The sequence below is a fragment of the Ranitomeya imitator genome, chromosome 2 (genome assembly GCF_032444005.1).
Source record: "Ranitomeya imitator isolate aRanImi1 chromosome 2, aRanImi1.pri, whole genome shotgun sequence".
Classification (NCBI taxonomy): Eukaryota; Metazoa; Chordata; class Amphibia; order Anura; family Dendrobatidae; genus Ranitomeya; species Ranitomeya imitator.
Genome location: NC_091283.1, coordinates 293,692,658 through 293,713,209, shown reverse-complemented (window position 1 = coordinate 293,713,209; position 20,552 = coordinate 293,692,658). Strand labels below are relative to the sequence as shown.

At 42.9% G+C, this 20,552-nt stretch overlaps 1 protein-coding gene across 1 annotated transcript in view; it reads right to left on the bottom strand.

The window, feature by feature from the left end:
- The window catches only part of LOC138666436 (zinc finger protein 845-like), an 87,642-nt gene that overhangs the window by 49,003 nt on the left and 18,087 nt on the right, over positions 1–20,552 (bottom strand). The window contains 2 exon segments of the mRNA XM_069754658.1: positions 3,895–5,399; positions 20,039–20,126. Coding sequence (XP_069610759.1) covers positions 3,895–5,399; positions 20,039–20,126 — 1,593 coding nt within the window.

The window sequence follows — 20,552 nt, the reverse complement described above, 5'->3', positions numbered from 1 at the left end:
GGAGACTGGCGACCGCTGTCTTGTTCCCGGAGCCCGACCACTGCTGCCTGGTTCTGTGCCATCCGTGTCCCAGTTGATGACCTAGGCCGCCACACCGGTGTCCCAATGTCATGCCTGTGTTCCGATGTCCAGCCTGTATCCTAATGTTCAGATGTCCAGCCTGTGAACAGATGTCCAGCTTGTGTCCAGATGGCCTGATTTAAAGCCTGTGTTCTGATGTTCAGATGTCCAGCCTGTGTCCAGATGTTCTGCGTGTGTCCTGATGTCCCGCCGGTACCCTGGGTTCCACCCTGTGATGATGTTTGTCCAAGGTCGGTGTCTGATGTTCTCCTGCTGAGCCTGTGCTACGCCTGAGGCCTGAGATAGAGGCCATCCTAGCATGCCCGAGCCAGAAAACCCTGGACTGCATCAACCCGTGATGTCCTCCTGCCTTCGTCTGTTTCCCTGAGATGTGTACCCTTTCTTGATGTGCGGAATCGGGAGCCTGGCATAATTATGTTTTGTTTATGTACTGTGATTTCGTTTGAGTAAGCTTTATCCTTCTTCTTACCTGAAGTTGTGCGGTGTTATCTAGTTCTGCATGTCACCATCTTGTCTACGAGGAGGCGTCGGGTAACCCACGTTTGCGGTCGGAGCTGTAACAGAGGGGACTGGTAACAAGCTTAACTGAGCGGCTTTTGTGTCCCTTTAATGCAGCAGATTAGTGAGATTATGGTTAAATAACAAGTATATAATGACAAAATAAAATGAACATAAACATATGCAAACATAATTTACTTACAAAAGGAACTCAAGATTAAAAGCAAAAAAATATATATTTAAAAAAGTAAAATATGCAAATTGTGGATATGCAAATACTGCCTGCACTTCAGAAGATGAATATACAGATGTATACACACATCATAAGATATTAATCGCAAAATATATGGAAACACACGGCCATCTGCACATGCTGTCCGCAAGAGGGAAAAATACATGTTTAAAAATGTACATACAGTATACAAATCTCAAGTCAAAACTATCAACTCCACAGCCCAGCTCTATGGGGCTAAGGTCAGGCGAGTTTGCTGGCCAATCAAGCACAGTGATTTTGTTGTTTGTAAACCAGGTATTGGTACTTTTGGCAGCGTGGACAGGTGCCAAATCCTGCTGGAGAATGAAATTTTAATCTCCAAGAAGCTTGTTGGTAGAGGGAAGCATGAAATGCTCTAAAATTTCCTGGGAGATGGCTGTGCTGACTTTAGTCTTGGTAAAACACAGTGGACCTACACCAGCAGATGACATGGCTCCCCAAACCATCACTAATTGTGGAAACTTCACACTAGACCTCAAGCAGCTTGGATTGTGTGCCTCTCCACTCTTCCTCCTGACTCTGGGACCTCGATTTCCAAATGAAATGCAAAATTTACTTTCATCTGAAAACAACACCTTGGACCACTGAAGAACAGTTCTTTTTCTCCTTGGCCCAGGTAAGACACTTCTGGCGTCTATTGGTCATGAGTGGCTTGATACAAGGAATGTGACACTTGTAGCCCATGTCCTGAATACGTCTGTGAAGCAATGACTCCAGCAGCAGTCCACTCCTTGTGAATTTCCCCAATTTTTTGAATGGCCTTTTCGTAACTATCTTTTCAAAGCTGTGGTTATCCCGGTTGCATGTGCACCTTTTTCTACCACACTTTCCACTCAACTTTCCATCAATATGCTTGGATACAGCACTCTGTGAACAGCCAGCTTCTTTAGCAATGACCTTTTGTGGCTTACCTTCTTTGTGGAGTGTGTCAATGACTGTCTTCTAGACATCTGCCCAGTCAGCAGTCCAGTCAGCAGTCTTCCCTATGATTGTGGAGCCTACTGAAACAGACTAAGGGACCTTTTTAAACGCTTAGGAAGCCTTTGCAGGTGTTTTTTGTTAAATATTCTAATTTACTGAGATAATGACTTTTGAGTTTTCATTGGCTGTAAGCCACAATCATCAACATAAATAAATACTTGAAATAGATCACTTTGTTGATACTGACCTTAGCAATGACGTACAACTTGTGGGACAGAGGAGAGACTTTGGGGATAAGGGACTACTCTAATTTTACCCCATTATGGCAAAATCAGCGACTGGTGGACTTTGACAAATTTTCTGGTTTCTGAGGTTCGGAATCAAGGGGAATTCAGACTTTAGAACATTTAGTATGAAATGGAACACTTAAAAGCTTTAAGGGTATGTGCACATGATGCAGATTCCATTGCGGATTTTTCCATGCGGATTCTGCAGAATCTGCAGGTAAAACGCCCTGCATTTTACCTGCGGATTCCCTGTGGATTTTGTGCAGATTTTGTGTGGATTCGCCTGCGTTTTTACACTTGCGGATTCCTATTATGGAATAGGTGTAAAACGCACAAATAATTGACATGCTACGGAAAATAAACCGCTGCGTTTCTGCCGGAATTTTCCGCAGCATGTGCACTGTAGATTTTGTTTTCCATAGGTTTACATGGTACTGTACACCGCATGGAAAACTGCTGCGGATCCGCAGGGCCAAATCCACTGCGGATCCGCAGCCAAATCTGCAACGTGTGCACATACCCTAACAAACTACAAAAAGAGTTTGGATTGCCTCACGGCCTCTTCTTTCGATACCTACAACTTAGGAATGCATATCTAACATAGTTTAGCGCTGCGGCACCAGATATACTAAAAAAATATTTACTATACTAAATAGCAGAGGCAAAATACACGACTGGCTTAATTTCAAACATCTATCAGAAACTCTCTCACATTCTCACATGGGAGACCATCCTCTGACAGCTACATTAAAAAAGCAGATGTGATGCTTATTACGGAAGTTTTGAATCCACAATGATTGTAGGTCTTTTGCGAACATTGTATCAAGCTCGCACACTTATTGCACAACATTGGACAAGCGCTCAACCACTGACAGTTAATGAGTTAATAAATAAGCACAACAATATTATTTCATTGGAAATTTGACAACACCTGGGGATACTGGATGGATGTTCCAGGCCTACCATCTGGAGTACTCCTGAGAGAACATATGGCAATTTCTGGCTTCATGAACACTTGTAGTATCATCAATCCAGGTTAAATGATATAAGTAGGGCGAGTACACATTCAAACTACAGTAATTATGATAACTGAATGGTAGATATTCTAATGTATACACATCATTAAAAAAAATAGTATGAATACAGATTTATCTGGAATGTTATCGGGGAGGGAGGTTGTATTAGTTTGAATGAAAAAAAAAAATTGAATCCTTGGAAGAAGATGACAACTTTATTGTATTTTATGTACAACAATAACATAATGATACCATGTAACATTGAAAATATCTTTGTTCTACTGATGTCTCTTTGTAAAAACTATTGTGTAATTTTCTTAATAAAATTATCTAATAAAGTGTCTTATAGTCTAAGAAATATAGTAAGTTCTAAAGTAATTTCCCTCTCTCAATCAATAATACGTCCGTTAAATGTTTTTGTAAAATTTGTCAATAACGTATATAGTTTGAATTATTTTTGATGGTCAACAAAATATTTTCCAGTAATTAATTTTTCACACTCTGTGTGGGATTTTGACTTCTCATTCCTCATGTTTGGTCCTGTTAAAATATAAACACTTCCATAAACCACCCAAGCTGGGTCAGTTCCAGCAGTGTCAGCACTTGCATTTCGGAGGCTCAGGTTTTTATGTCATATGAGCCCTACATCCAATTAGTGGTGGCTTCACTGTTCTCACCTTCAGACAAATCGAACAATAAAAGGAAGTCAAAGAGAAGTCACAGCACTGGCTTCCTGTTCATGTTCAATACGTCTGAGGGTGGGGACAGTGAAGCTGGGGCTGATTGGACACAGGGCTCGTGTGATGCAACAACCTCATGTGAGTCCCAGGAATGCGAGTGACGATACCACTGGAACAGCACCGGCACGGAAGTTGAATATAATTTTTTTTATTTTAACAAGGCCAAACATGATGACAATTCCCTTAAGAAAACACCATTTCCGTTTAAAACATTTCCCACATTAAGAACATGAAAAAGGCTTCTACCCTGTGTGGGTTCTCTGGTGGCGATTAAGAACCGACTTTCGGTTAAAACATTTCCCACATTCTGAACATGAAAAAGGCTTCTCCCCTGTGTGAATTTTCTGGTGTCTAACAAGATATGATTTCTGGCTAAAACATTTCCCACATTCTGAACAGGAAAAAGGCTTCTCCCCTGTGTGAGTTCTCTGGTGTCTAACAAGATATGATATCTGGTTAAAACATTTCCCACATTCTGAACAGGAAAAAGGCTTCTCCTCTGTGTGAGTTCTTTGGTGTATAACAAGATATGATTTCTTGTTAAAACATTTCCCACATTCTGAACATGAAAAAGGCTTCTCCCCTGTGTGAATTCTCTGGTGCTGAAGCAAATCTGATTTCTGGCTAAAACATTTCCCACATTCTGAACATGAAAAAGGCTTCTCCCCTGTGTGAATTCTCTGGTGTATAACAAGATATGATTTCTTGTTAAAACATTTCCCACATTCTGAACATGAAAAAGGCTTCTCCCCTGTGTGAATTCTCTGGTGTATAACAAGATATGATTTCTGGCTAAAACATTTCCCACGTTCTGAACAGGAAAAAGGCTTCTCCCCTGTGTGAGTTCTCTGGTGTCTAACAAAATATGATATCTGGTTAAAACATTTCCCACATTCTGAACAGGAAAAAGGCTTCTTCCCTGTGTGAGTTATTTTGTGTATAACAAGATGTGATTTCTTGTTAAAACATTTCCCACATTCTGAACAGGAAAAAGGCTTCTCCCCTGTGTGAGTTCTTTGGTGTATAACAAGATATGATTTCTTGTTAAAACATTTCCCACATTCTGAACATGAAAAAGGCTTCTCCCCTGTGTGAATTCTCTGGTGCTGAAGCAAATCTGATTTCTGGCTAAAACATTTCCCACATTCTGAACAGGAAAAAGGCTTCTCCCCTGTGTGAGTTCTTTGGTGTATAACAAGATGTGATTTCTTGTTAAAACATTTCCCGCATTTTGAACAAGAAAATCTGTTCTCTGCTGTGTGAATTGTTTGATGTTTAATAAAAGACTTTTCAAGGGGAAAGCTATTTCCATATTTGGAAGATGAAATCGGCTTCTTTGATTTAGGAGCAGTTCGTTTTTTAAAGCTTATTTTGTGACTTTGATTTTCCTTAGTAGTTGGTAATGAATCAGACGACAGGACTTGTTTCAAAAGATCAGATGACAGATCTTTGCTGTGAAGGGATGATGGTACATCTGGCGTAATGACATTCACTTCAATTGTATCCTGTGTGATCTCAAGATCATCTGATTTATAAATTGAAGATGTCAGCTGCACCTCTGATCTCCTGGTACAGTAATCTGCTAAGAATAAAACAAATTATTATTTTTCAATGAAATATCCTCAAATTTAATTTTTGAACATTTCTACTTAAACTGTCATTAATAATGGCAAGTTATGTTAAATATTTGAATTATGCACCAACAAAATGACAGCTGACAGTCTAAGGCTGCCGTCACACCAGCAGTATTTGGTCAGTATTTTATATCAGTATTTGCAAGCCAAAACCAGGAGTGGGTGATAAATGCAGAAGTGGTGCATATGTTTCTATTATACATTTCCTCTAATTGTTCCACTACTGGTTTAATATAAAATAATATAAAATACTGACCCAAATACTGCTAGTGTGATGGCAGCCTAATAGAAAACCTCATGGCATGAACCAGTGGAGCGTGGTGTTCAACTATTTGTTCATTCTACCTCCCAAATATGGAATAAAAAGCCACCAAACAATGTTATGTAGACAAAATAATACCAATGAAAAGTTCTACTCATCTTACAAAAAACAAGTCCCCACTCAGGTCCATCATCTGTCAATGGAAAAACAGAGGTTTCTACATTAGTAGTGGCTTGAAAAGCAACATGGCTTCCATAAACCAATCTTGCAAAATCCACTCCTCCAAAGTTAAGTCTCCCCCTCGCTTCAGGGCATTGCAGTGTGCCCAAACCACATTTAGCATCCATGTATTTGACATTACTATAGCGAGAAGAACTCACTTAATTTATGGTACGTGGTGTTATGGACCTGGTGGTTAAGAGCACCCGGAACGACCTGGTGGTTAAGAGCACCCGGAACGACCTGATGGTTAAACTCAAACAGGACAAGCTCTGGGAAGTGGGAACTCTGCTGACCGCAACCCCTAATCCTGTCACACAACTAGAAATAGCCGTGGAGCGTACCTAACATGACCTAGACGCCTCTTCACAGCCTAAGAGCTAACTAGCCCTAGAGATAGAAAACAAAGCCTACCTTGCCTCAGAGAAATTCCCCAAAGGAAAAGGCAGTCCCCCACATATATTGACTGTGAGTTAAGATGAAAGTCACAAACACAGAGATGAAACAGGTTTCAGCAAAGGGAGGCCAGACTTACTAAACAGACTGAGGATAGAAAAGGTATCTTTGCGGTCAGCACAAAAAAACTACAAAAAAACCACGCAGAGTGTGCAAAAAGACCTCCGCACCGACTCACGGTGCGGAGGTGCCACTCTGCATCCCAGAGCTTCCAGCTAGCAAGACAAAATCATGATAGCCAACTGGACAAGGAAACAATGAACAAATAATTAGCCAGCAGGTACTTAGCTTCTGCTGGAGTAGACAGGTCACCAGAAAGATCCAAGAGCGAACTGAACCAGTACAAGAACATTGACAGCTGGCATGGAGTAACGATCTGAGTGGAGTTAAATAGAACAGCCAGCCAAAGAATAAACTACGTCACCTGTGGAAGGAACCTCAGAAGCAGCAGCCCCACTCACAGCCACCAGAGGGAGTCCATGGACAGAACTCGCCGAAGTACCATTCATGACCACAGGAGGGAGCTCGAAAACAGAATTTACAACAGTACCCCCCCTTGAGGAGGGGTCACCGAACCCTCACCAGAGCCCCCAGGCCAATCAGGACGAGCCAAATGAAAGGCACGAACTAGATCGGCAGCATGAACATCAGAGGCAAAAACCCAGAAATTATCTTCCTGACCATAACCCTTCCACTTGACCAGGTACTGGAGGTTCCGTCTCGAAATACGAGAATCCAAAATCTTCTCCACCACATACTCCAACTCCCCCTCGACCAACACCGGGGCAGGAGGATCAACGGAGGGAACCATAGGCGCCACGTATCTCCGCAATAACGACCTATGGAACACATTATGGATGGCAAAAGAAGCTGGAAGGTCCAAACGAAATGACACAGGATTAAGAACTTCAGAAATCTTATATGGCCCAATGAAACGAGGCTTAAACATAGGAGAGGAAACCTTCATAGGAACATGACGAGATGACAACCAAACCAAATCCCCAACACGAAGTCGGGGACCAACACAGCGCCGGCGGTTAGCGAAACGTTGAGCCTTCTCCTGGGGCAATGTCAAATTGTCCACCACATGAGTCCAAATCTGCTTCAACCTGTCCACCACCGTATCCACACCAGGAAAGTCCGAAGGCTCAACCTGCCCTGAAGAGAAACGAGGATGGAAACCAGAATTACAGAAAAAAGGCGAAACCAAAGTAGCCGAGCTGGCCCGATTATTAAGGGCGAACTCAGCCAAAGGCAAGAAGGACACCCAATCATCCTGATCAGCAGAAACAAAGCATCTCAGATATGTCTCCAAAGTCTGATTAGTTTGTTCGGTTTGGCCATTTGTCTGAGGATGGAAAGCCGAAGAAAAAGACAAATCAATGCCCATCTTAGCACAAAAGGACCGCCAAAACCTTGAAACAAACTGAGAACCTCTGTCCGAGATGATGTTCTCCGGAATGCCATGCAAACGAACCACATGCTGGAAAAACAATGGCACCAAATCAGAGGAGGAAGGCAATTTAGACAAGGGTACCAAATGGACCATCTTAGAGAAGCGATCACAAACCACCCAAATGACCGACATCCTTTGAGAGAAAGGGAGATCTGAAATAAAATCCATGGAAATATGCGTCCAGGGCCTCTTCGGGATCGGCAAGGGCAAAAGCATCCCACTGGCACGAGAACAGCAGGGCTTAGCCCGAGCACAAATCCCACAGGACTGCACAAAAGAACGCACATCCCGTGACAAAGAAGGCCACCAAAAGGATCTAGCCACCAAATCTCTGGTACCAAAGATTCCAGGATGACCCGCCAACACCGAACAATGAACCTCAGAGATAACTCTACTAGTCCATCTATCAGGGACAAACAGTTTCTCCGCTGGACAACGGTCAGGTCTATCAGCCTGAAATTTCTGCAGCACGCTCCGCAAATCAGGGGAGATGGCAGACAAAATTACCCCCTCTTTGAGAATACCCGCCGGCTCAGGAACACCCGGAGAGTCAGGCACAAAACTCCTTGACAGGGCATCAGCCTTCACATTCTTAGAGCCTGGAAGGTACGAAACCACAAAATCAAAACGGGAGAAAAACAGCGACCATCGAGCCTGTCTAGGATTCAACCGTTTGGCAGACTCGAGAGAAGTCAAATTCTTGTGATCTGTCAAGACCACCACGCGATGCTTGGCTCCTTCAAGCCAATGTCGCCACTCCTCGAATGCCCACTTCATGGCCAACAACTCACGATTGCCAACATCATAATTGCGCTCAGCAGGCGAGAATTTTCTAGAAAAGAAGGCACATGGTTTCATCACCGAGCCATCAGAACTTCTTTGCGACAAAACAGCCCCTGCTCCAATCTCAGATGCATCAACCTCGACCTGAAACGGGAGCGAAACATCTGGCTGGCACAACACAGGGGCAGAAGAAAAACGACGCTTCAACTCCTGAAAAGCCTCTACAGCCGCCGAGGACCAATTGACCACATCAGCACCTTTCTTGGTCAAATCAGTCAATGGTTTAACAACACTAAAAAAATTAGCGATGAAGCGACGGTAAAAATTAGCAAAGCCCAGGAACTTCTGCAGGCTCTTCACAGATGTCGGCTGAGTCCAATCATAAATGGCCTGAACTTTAACAGGGTCCATCTCGATAGTAGAAGGGGAAAAAATGAAACCCAAAAATGAAACCTTCTGAACCCCAAAGAGACATTTCGACCCCTTCACAAACAAGGAATTCGCACGAAGGACCTGGAACACCATTCTGACCTGCTTCACATGAGACTCCCAATCATCCGAAAAGACCAAAATATCATCCAAATATACAATCATGAATCCATCCAGGTACTCTCGGAAGATGTCATGCATAAAGGACTGAAACACAGATGGAGCATTAGAAAACCCGAATGGAATAACCAGGTACTCAAAATGGCCCTCGGGCGTATTAAATGCTGTTTTCCATTCATCGCCCTGTTTAATTCGCACAAGATTATACGCCCCTCGAAGATCTATCTTGGTGAACCAACTAGCCCCCTTAATCCGAGCAAACAAATCAGACAGCAGTGGCAAGGGGTACTGAAATTTGATTGTGATCTTATTAAGAAGGCGGTAATCAATACAAGGTCTCAAAGAGCCATCCTTCTTGGCCACAAAAAAGAACCCTGCTCCCAACGGTGATGACGATGGGCGAATATGACCTTTCTCCAAGGATTCCTTTCTATAACTCCGCATAGCGGCGTTCTCTGGCACAGATAAATTAAACAGTCGGCCCTTAGGAAACTTACTACCAGGAATCAAATTAATAGCACAATCGCAATCCCTATGAGGAGGTAAGGCACCGGATTTGGGCTCTTCAAATACATCCCGGTAATCTGACAAAAACTCAGGGACTTCAGAAGGAGTGGAAGGCGAAATTGACAGCAATGGAACATCACCATGTACCCCCTGACAACCCCAGCCGGACACAGACATGGATTTGCAATCCAATACTGGATTATGGACCTGTAGCCATGGCAACCCCAAAACGACCACATCATGCAGATTATGCAACACCAAAAAGCGAATATCCTCCTGATGTGCAGGAGCCATGCACATGGTCAATTGAGTCCAGTATTGAGGCTTATTCTTGGCCAAAGGCGTAGCATCAATTCCTCTCAATGGAATAGGATACTGCAAGGGCTCCAAGAAAAAACCACAGCGCATGGCAAACTCCAAGTCCATCAAATTCAGGGCAGCGCCTGAATCCACAAACGCCTTAACAGAATAGGACGACACAGAGCAAATCAGAGTAACGGACAAAAGAAATTTAGACTGTACCGTACCAATGGTGGCAGACATAGCGAACCGCTTAGTGCGCTTAGGACAATCGGAGATAGCATGAGTGGAATCACCACAGTAAAAACACAGCCCATTCCGACGTCTGTGTTCTTGCCGTTCCGCTGTGGTCAAAGTCCTATCACATTGCATAGGCTCAGGCCTATGCTCAGAGAATACCGCCAAATGGTGCACAGCTTTGCGCTCACGCAAGCGCCGATCGATCTGAATGGCCAAGGACATAGACTCATTCAGACCAGCAGGCGTGGGAAATCCCACCATGACATCCTTAAGGGCTTCAGAAAGACCCTTTCTGAAAATTGCCGCCAGGGCAAACTCATTCCACTGAGTAAGCACAGACCACTTTCTAAACTTCTGACAGTACACCTCCGCTTCATCCTGACCCTGACACAAAGCCAGCAAGATTTTCTCTGCCTGATCCACTGAATTTGGTTCATCATAAAGCAATCCAAGCGCCAGAAAAAACGCATTAACATCAAGCAATGCAGGATCTCCTGGCGCAAGGGAAAATGCCCAGTCTTGAGGGTCACCACGCAACAAAGAAATAATGATTTTTACTTGTTGAACGGGGTCACCAGAGGAGCTGGGTTTCAGAGCTAGAAACAGTTTACTATTATTTTTGAAATTCAGGAATTTAGATCTATCCCCAGAAAACAAATCAGGAACTGGAATTCTAGGCTCTAACATCGGATTCTGAACCACAAAATCTTGAATGTTTTGTACCCTTGCCGTGAGATTATCCACACAAGAGGACAGACCCTGAATGTCCATATCTACACCTGTGTTCTGAACCACCCAGCGGTTAAGGGGAAAAGAAAGACAAAAAAACACTGCAGAGAAAAAAAAATGGTCTCAGAACTTCTCTTATCCCTCTATTGAGATGCATTAATACTTTGGGCCAGCTGTACTGTTATGGACCTGGTGGTTAAGAGCACCCGGAACGACCTGATGGTTAAACTCACACAGGACAAGCTCTGGGAAGTGGGAACTCTGCTGACCGCAACCCCTAATCCTGTCACACAACTAGAAATAGCCGTGGAGCGTACCTAACATGACCTAGACGCCTCTTCACAGCCTAAGAGCTAACTAGCCCTAGAGATAGAAAACAAAGCCTACCTTGCCTCAGAGAAATTCCCCAAAGGAAAAGGCAGCCCCCCACATATATTGACTGTGAGTTAAGATGAAAGTCACAAACACAGAGATGAAACAGGTTTCAGCAAAGGGAGGCCAGACTTACTAAACAGACTGAGGATAGAAAAGGTATCTTTGCGGTCAGCACAAAAAAACTACAAAAAAACCACGCAGAGTGTGCAAAAAGACCTCCGCACCGACTCACGGTGCGGAGGTGCCACTCTGCATCCCAGAGCTTCCAGCTAGCAAGACAAATTCATGATAGCCAACTGGACAAGGAAACAATGAACAAATAATTAGCCAGCAGGTACTTAGCTTCTGCTGGAGTAGACAGGTCACCAGAAAGATCCAAGAGCGAACTGAACCAGTACAAGAACATTGACAGCTGGCATGGAGTAACGATCTGAGTGGAGTTAAATAGAACAGCCAGCAAAAGAATAAACTACGTCACCTGTGGAAGGAACCTCAGAAGCAGCAGCTCCACTCACAGCCACCAGAGGGAGTCCATGGACAGAACTCGCCGAAGTACCATTCATGACCACAGGAGGGAGTTCGAAAACAGAATTCACAACAACGTGGGTCTTCTGGAGCACAATCTGGGCACTATGTGTTGGGTAATAAAATGGTATATTTTCAATTTTTACTCTCCAACATCCACTGCGCGCTAATTACCGGAAAGTGCCTGTGGAGTCAAAATTGTCACTACTTCTATAGATTAATTCACAGAGGGCTATACTGTCCAAAATGGAGTCATTTATGGGGATTTCTACTGCTCTGGTTTTCTGACATTGTCATACTAGGGATTCAACAAATGCTGTGTCCCATCTTCTCTGGGATCTGCTCCTATGACGTCTGCTTATCCATTCTGTAGGCGGCGCTGGTAATGGAGGAGACAACAGAACCAGAAGCTCTGGGGGGCACAGATTGTTGAGCCACCAAGTTTAAGATGCCTGCAATCTGTGATACCATCCATTCCAGCAGGGGTACCATCCATTCTTGCAGTTTGGGTGTGCACGCTGTCGAGCTAGAGTAATTTGCACCCTACTTCAGCCAACTGGAAAGCACCGCACTCCACTAAAGCTTGAAGCATATTGCCGGAAGCAGCAAGATACAGGCTTGTTCTCCTCTGGTTCAGTCCTCTGTACTCAGCTCCCAGCTTGTGTATTTGTTTCTTGTTGTGACTACTAGCTTGTTTACTGACTACTCGTGTCTTTTGATTTTATATTTTCTCTTCCCTCACGGTTGTAGTCAGTCTACCTGACTATTCTTCTTGCCATCTCATACTACTGAAAAGCAAGTATCAATGTGGCCCAAGCCTAGGGGTCTGTGTGTAAGGCTAGGTTCACATTGCGTTAATGGGTTAACGCTAACGGACTGCATTGCACGGCGAAAATGTCGCAATTAACGCCGTGCAACGGGTCCGTTAGCGCACCCATTGACAGCAATGTAATTTTTGCCTGTAGCACATCGGTAGCGCATGCCATTTTCGTCACGCGCTAGCGATGTGCCGTTCTTTTGTGACGGACCTCGGACGCTGCTTGCAGCGTCCGAGGTCCATCCCTTGCTAGCGCAGATCGGGGATCTGCGCTAGCGGGGATGGCGAACGCTGTCACAAAATAAACATTGCGTTAGCGCAATCCGCTAGCGCTATGCGCTTAACGGATTGCCCTAACGCAATGTGAACCTAGCCTAAGTCCAGATGTAAAGGGGTTAAAGAAGTTAAAGGATGATGGGCAAAACTACGACTATATAACACACCTACTGAAATAATCAAGCTGAACAGTCTTTTGAAGTATAAAAAAAAAATGAGCAACTAAAGGCAAAACCTCTTTGGGGAAATTAGAGTATGGGACTGATAGCAATATAAACTATTGTAAAGGCCAATATTACATTAATTTCAACAAGAAATATACTTTTAAATAGAGCTATTTATAAGGTTGCGTGCGCACGTTGCGTATTTGCTTGCTGAAATTTTTGCAAGGATTCTGCATCTCTTTGAAGAAAAACGCAGCTGACAATACACACGGTTTTTCTGCATTTTTGTGAATCCAAAGAGCTAAATAAAGATATATTAAAAAAAAAAATAGTTGTGTTGTAATTTCCTTGTTAAACCTCTTCAGCCAGATACCCTCATTAATATTAAATAAAGACAGACACACTCCAGCCTATGTAGGAGTATTAACATAATTAACCTACATATGCTGTAACAAAAAAAAATTATCAAAAATCTGCGTGAAATGCAATATCTGTTTATATTTCAAAATATTTTTTAAAAACCAGTAGAGGAAAAGCCGACAGCTGATATTAATATTCTGAGAAGGAGCCAATAGCCAAAGGTTCGCAGGCTACGAGTATTAATATCAGCTCACAGCTGTTTGCTTAGCCTTTACTGGCTAGTTTACAGGAAAACCCCAGAAAAAAAAATTGACATGGGTTACCCCTATAAAATCAAACCAGCAAAGGCTAGGCAGACAGCTGTAAGCTGATATTAATAGCCTGGGAAGGGGCCATGGATATTGGCATCCCCCCAGGCTAGAAACATCAGCTCTCAGCCGCCCCAGAAATGTTGCATCTTATAGAAGCACTAATTCTGGCACTTAGCCTCACTCTTCCCACTTGCCCTGTAGCGGTGGCAAGTGGGGTTAACATTTGTGGGGTTGATGTCACCTTTGTATTATCAAGTGACATCAAGTCCACAGGTTAGTAAGGAAGAGGTGTCTATAAGACACCTATCCATTAGTAACCATAGTGATATTGTATAAAACACAGACACCCAGAATAAAGTCCTTTATTTGAAATAATCACAGACTCCTTTATTGAATCAAAATTTACCATACTTACTGAACGCCTAATCTCCGAACTCCCTTGTCTCCTGCAAACAATCAAAAAGTGATAAACAAACATAATACTATCCTGTCCACCGTAGTCCATTTAATACTGAGTGTCCCACGGCGATCTCATGTGTAGAACAGTCACAGCAGGAGATGTGACTGCTCTACCAGGCCTCCGGCGATACACTGACAGGAGGTAATTATTCCCGCAGTGTATCACTGCGCTGCCGTGAGAGTTCACCAGAGTTCATCAACTCCGATGCACTCACTTACGGCACTACCGCTATGTGAGAACTTTCCCACGCAGCTATGCCTTAAGTGAGAGCACCGGAGCTGATCAGCTGATTAACTCCAGTGAACTCTCACGGCGGCTCAGTGACACACTGCAGGAGCAATTACCTCCTGTCAAAAGATGTAGCCGAATGGGAGTAGTAGTCCCATCAGATAATGCCTGGGTATACACGTCGCATGAGTACACACACACAGACACACATATTCTCTGCCCACACACAGACGCACGCACATATTCTCCGCCCACACAGACACATGCACATATTCTCCGCCCACACACAGAGACGCGCGCACATATTCTCCGCCCACACACTCTTCCTCCTTCTGACATTAATTCCCTTTGACAATTTGCTGCGTTTTTGGCAGCAAATCCGCAAACCTTTTTACACAAGAATTTTTGCTGCAGATTTGACTGACTCAATTAAAGTCAATGAGTCAAAAATGCTGCAGAAACGCAAAAAGAATTGACATGCTGCAGAAAATAAAAGCTGCGAATATACGGGCAGAAATTTACTGATAATGTGTGAACACTTCAGGATTGTCATTGAATTACTTTGCTTTAGTATTCCATTGCGTTTTTTGAAGCATTAACACACGTAAAAAACCCCAGCAAAAACACATTGTGTGCTACAGTCTAAGGCAGGTGTCACACTAGAGAGTTTTACGGATGTATGAGAGGCGGAAAAACAACGCATTGCACACGGACCAATGATTCTTTATGGGGCAGCTCCTATCTGCCGTATATTTCTCGGCCGTATTTAACAGGCTGAGAAAATCGCAGCATGCTGCGTTTGTCAGCGTATTGCGCAAAAAATCTGCGAATGAAAGTCTATGGGGGTGAGAAAAATACGGATTACACACTGACCATGTGTGTGACTTACTATGTGTAGACATTTATTCTATCTATTCTAACCTGTCAGTGTGATTTTACTGTACACTGAATTGCCGGCTTTTCTATAGGACACCGGTGCGTACTTCTCGCAAGTCTCACTGGGAACTGAAGCTGCCGGCAGCATCGCGAGGAGCGGGACAGCTTCGGTGGACACCAGAAGGTGAGAATAGCACAATTTTATATTTTTTTAAATTATTTTTAACAAAATATATATATATATATATCTAGGGTCCACTTCCGTCTGTTACGGAAATCCTGTGTCGCTGATTGGTCGCGGCACGGGATATAATGTTAAAAATAATAAAAAAAATATGAAATCGTGCTATTCTCACCTTCCGGTGTCCACCGAAGCTGTCCCGCTCCTCGCGATACTGCCGGCAGCTTCCGTTCCCAGTGATGCATTGCGATTCCCCCAGATGACTTAGCGGTTTTGCGAGACCGCTAAGTCATCACGGGTTATTGCCGCAAAGCGTCACTGGGAACGGACCTGGTGGGAGCATCGGGACAGCTTCAGCGGACGCCGGAAGGAGAGTATATTATTTTTTATTACTATTTTATATTTTAATTCTATTTTTTTTTTAACAGGGATATGGTGGCCACACTTCTATATACTACGAGGGCTGTGTTATATACTGCGTGGGCTGTGTTATATACTACGTGGCTGCTATATACTACGTGACTGTGCTATATACTACGTGGTTGTCTGTTATATACTACGTGGGCTGTGCAATATACTATGTGGCTGTACTATATACTACGTGGGCTGTGTTATATATTATATGGCTGCTATATACTACGTGGGCTGTGCTATATACTACGTGGCTGTGTTACATACTCGTAGCTGTGCTATATACTACTTGGCTGTGTTATATACTACGTGGCTGTGCTATATACTACGTAGCCTGTGTTATATACTATATGGCTGCTATATGCTACGTGGCTGCTACACACTACGTGGCTGTGCTATATACTCGTAGCTGTGCTATATACTACATGGCTGTGCGTTATATACGTGGGCTGTGCTATATACTACGTGGGCTGTGTTATATACAACGTGGGTTGTGTTATATACTATGTGGCCTGTGTTATATCCTACGTGGGCTGTGCTATATACTACGTGGCTGTGCTATGTACTACGTGGGCTGTGCTATATACTACGTGGCTGCTATATACTACATGGTTGCTATATACTACGTGGCTGTGCTATATACTACGTGGCAATGCTATATACTACGTGGCTGTCTGTTGTATACGTGGGCTGTGCTATATGCTACGTGGCTGTGCTATATACTTCGTGGCTGTGCTATATACTACGTAGCCTGTGTTATATACTATATGGCTGTTATATGCTACGTGGCTGCTACACACTACGTGGCTCTGCTATATACTCGTAGCTGTGCTATATACTACTTGGTTGTGCTATATACTACGTGGCTGTGCTATATACTACGTGGCTGTGCTATATACTCGCTGTGCTATATACTACATGGCTGTGCTATACACTACATGGCTGTCTGTTATATACGTGGGCTGTGCTATATGCTACGTGGCTGTGCTATATACTACGTGGCTGTGCTATATACTACATGGGCTGTGTTATATACAACGTGGGTTGTGTTATATACTATGTGGGCTGTGCTATATACTACGTGGGCTGTGCTATATACTACATGGCTGTGCTATATACTATGTTGCTGTCTGTGTTATATATTACGTGGCCTGTGTTATATACTATGTGGCTGTGCTATATACTACGTGGCTCTGTGTTATATCCTACGTGAGCTGTGCTATGTACTACGTGGGCTGTGCTATATACTACGTGGCTGCTATATACTACGTGGTTGCTATATACTACGTGGCTGTCTGTTATATAGTATATGGCTGTGCTATATACTACGTGGGTTATGTTATATACTACGTTGCTGTCTGTGTTATATACTACATGGCTGTGCTATATGCTACGTGGCTGTGCTATATACTACGTGGGAAACACGTAGTATATAGCACCCCAGAATTTTTTTTTTTTTTCAGAATATTTTTTCACGCTAGAGTAGTATATACTACATGGCTGTGCTATATACTACGTTGCTGTCTGTGTTATATACTACATGACCTGTGTTATATACTACGTGGCTGTCTGTGTTATATACTACGTGGGCTGTTATATACTATGTGGCTGCTATATACTACCTGGCTGTGTTATATACTACGTTGCTGTCTGTTATATACTACGTGGCCTGTGTTATATACTATGTGGCTGTGCTATATACTACGTGGCTGTGCTATATACTACGTGGCTGTCTGTGTTAAAATACTACGTGGGCTGTGCTACATACTACGTGGCTGTGCTATGTACTATGTGGGCTGTGCTATATACTACGTGGCAGTGCTATATACTACGTGGCAGTGCTATATACTACGTGGCAGTGCTATATACTACATGGCAGTGCTATATACTACGTGGCAGTGATATATATACTACGTGGGTTGGGTTATATACTATGTGGCTGCTATATACTACGTGGCTGCTATATAGTACATGGCTGTGCTATATACTATGTTGCTGTCTGTTATATACTACGTGGCTGTGCTATATACTACGTGGACTGTGCTATATACTACGTGGGAAACACGTAGTATATAGAACCCCAGAATTTTTTTTTTCAAAATATTTTCCCACGCTAGAGTAGTATATACTACATGGCTGTGCTATATACTACGTTGCTGTCTGTGTTATATACTACGTGGCCTGTGTTATATACTACGTGGCTGTGCTATATACTACGTGGCTGTCTGTGTTATATACTACGTGGGCTGTGCTATATACTAGGTGGCTGTGCTAGATACTACATGGCTGTCAGTATATAACACAAACACAAAGAGGGATGTGGAGGGCACCACCATGTATATAACTACGAGGGGCTCACCATGGGCAAAAAAATGCAAGTTAAAAACCAAAAAGAGAAAAAGCATGCCCATATAACAGGGAACACCCAAACTCATTAAACTTGCCAAAAGATTTTTTATTTCAATTGCACAAAATAAACAAAGCACATAAGACACACTAACAATTAAAAATATTTAAAAACACATTGTGAAATACTCAATGGTCATGCCTTATAATAAAGTCCATGATCCACCGCAGCTGCCTGCTCAAACTCAAATTGCGGATATAAGCTCCAGAACATGTATGTGAAAATCCCTTAATGACAATGAAACTGCATATAATGACAAATCTTATGTATAATATTATGCATACCATAAACACATGCAAGTTAATACACTGACCTAACTATTCACAGTACCATATAACCAATAAGATGGGAAGGAACATGGTCAGTCCTTTAAGTTTAGTCTCACCTGAAGAAACCAGACTAAGTAAATCTGTGTGTTTCCAAGACCATGTGGTCCCTGTTCAGCAAGTAATGTTAATGGGACTCAGGCTATAATGGTATACAAAACCTGTTTCCACCGCAGGCAACGAAAAGAAGGCCAATACTCAGACTCCACGATTGGGGTGTGAACAAGTCCAATGGAGCGTCATTTGAGCTGAGAGCAGGTATGGGTGAACCTTTTCCTTGTCTGTATACCATTATAGCCTGATATACTATACTAACACGGAGTTACAGACCCAGATAACTGAGGTAGGGTGATCCCACCACAATCAAACTATCATACAGAAGAACAGGTAAAAAAGACATAGTTTTGTATTCTATGTTACATCCCCAACAACAGCGTATGTATGAGTGGAGTGCTCAAACATTAAACCAGAGTTGCACTCATTTATGGTGGATCACTGGAGCTACTATGTGTCCTGTCCAGAAGATTAGAGAAAGTATTCGCGCTCCCATTTCAGGAGAGATTGTGCAGTAATCTGAAATTCTTAGGATCGAAAACATAATGTCATTTAAAACACGGAGTGAAGCCATGAAACCAGGGCTCGAGCCATGCCAACACATCTCCTGCAGGTGTGAATAAATGTATATTACAGCCATCAGCCACGCACAGCTTAGAGATATATCATGGCACAGGTGTACTGTTTATTATGCAGTTTATCACAATCCTCCTTGAAGTTATTTGATTTTAAAAGAAATTGAAAATTCAGTATAAAGGGAAACTCTGATACTGTACAGAAATTCACACTTGGCCTCACTGCACATGCAATGTTGTCAATCATAAAAGTGAAGTTTGCCCAGAAAGACTGGACCTGGTCTTGTAGGGACCATATGATCACATTCAGCAGCACAGAAGGGAGAAGGTAGATTCATCCAATAAGATATCAGGAATCTAGGAAGCCAACAGCATCCTTACCCTCCGTTTTCTCTTACAGACCCATCATAGTATTTTTCTTAAAGAGATTTTCTAACTTATCAGCACATTCTACGTACGATGTCATTTGGCTTTGCAGTTTACAGACCTGGGCAGGTTACGGTCAGCGTCTCCTAATTTCAGGGGGTAGGTGGATCCTCCAGGCTATATGTTCTATAGAAAAGGGCTTTTAATGACCAAAGTAATTTGAACAGTTTTGGATGGAGGAGAATGTTGTGGTCTAGAGGCAAAATGGTGATCACATGATTGTGATACGGCCGGACTACACCACCGATAAAGCAGCCACAGCCGGAGACTGAGAAGAATCTGTGACTTCTCTGCATTTAGTGGTCACTACTCACCAGGATAGTCATATGTAGGAATCTCCTTACACCGCTCATCACCCCTCTCATATGACTCTGTAGTATTAATATGGGTCAGATCTTCACCCTGAAACAAAAATTGTAAAAGTCACAGACAGATGGAGAACTCACCTCTATGATCAGCTCTAATCCTGCCATCTCCACCGTTCTCATTACACAAGTATAAACCAAATTACTTACCGGTAATTGTATTTTATGGAGTCCACGACAGCACCCACAGAGAGGAGATATGCCCCCAGGAACAGGAAACCTACAGATAAAAAAGGGCAGTCCCCCTCCCCTCCAGAGTTTGATTACAGAGTATAAGAGGAACTGCCAAAAAAAATTAGAAAATCTTCATAAAAACCACTCAATATGTCTAAACATATACCTCAATATATACTACCATCACCCGGAGTAAATGACATACACATCTCTATTATGTGCTACTAAAGGGAGGAAAGTGAGTGGGTGCTGTCGTGGACTCCATAAAATACAATTACCGGTAAGTAAT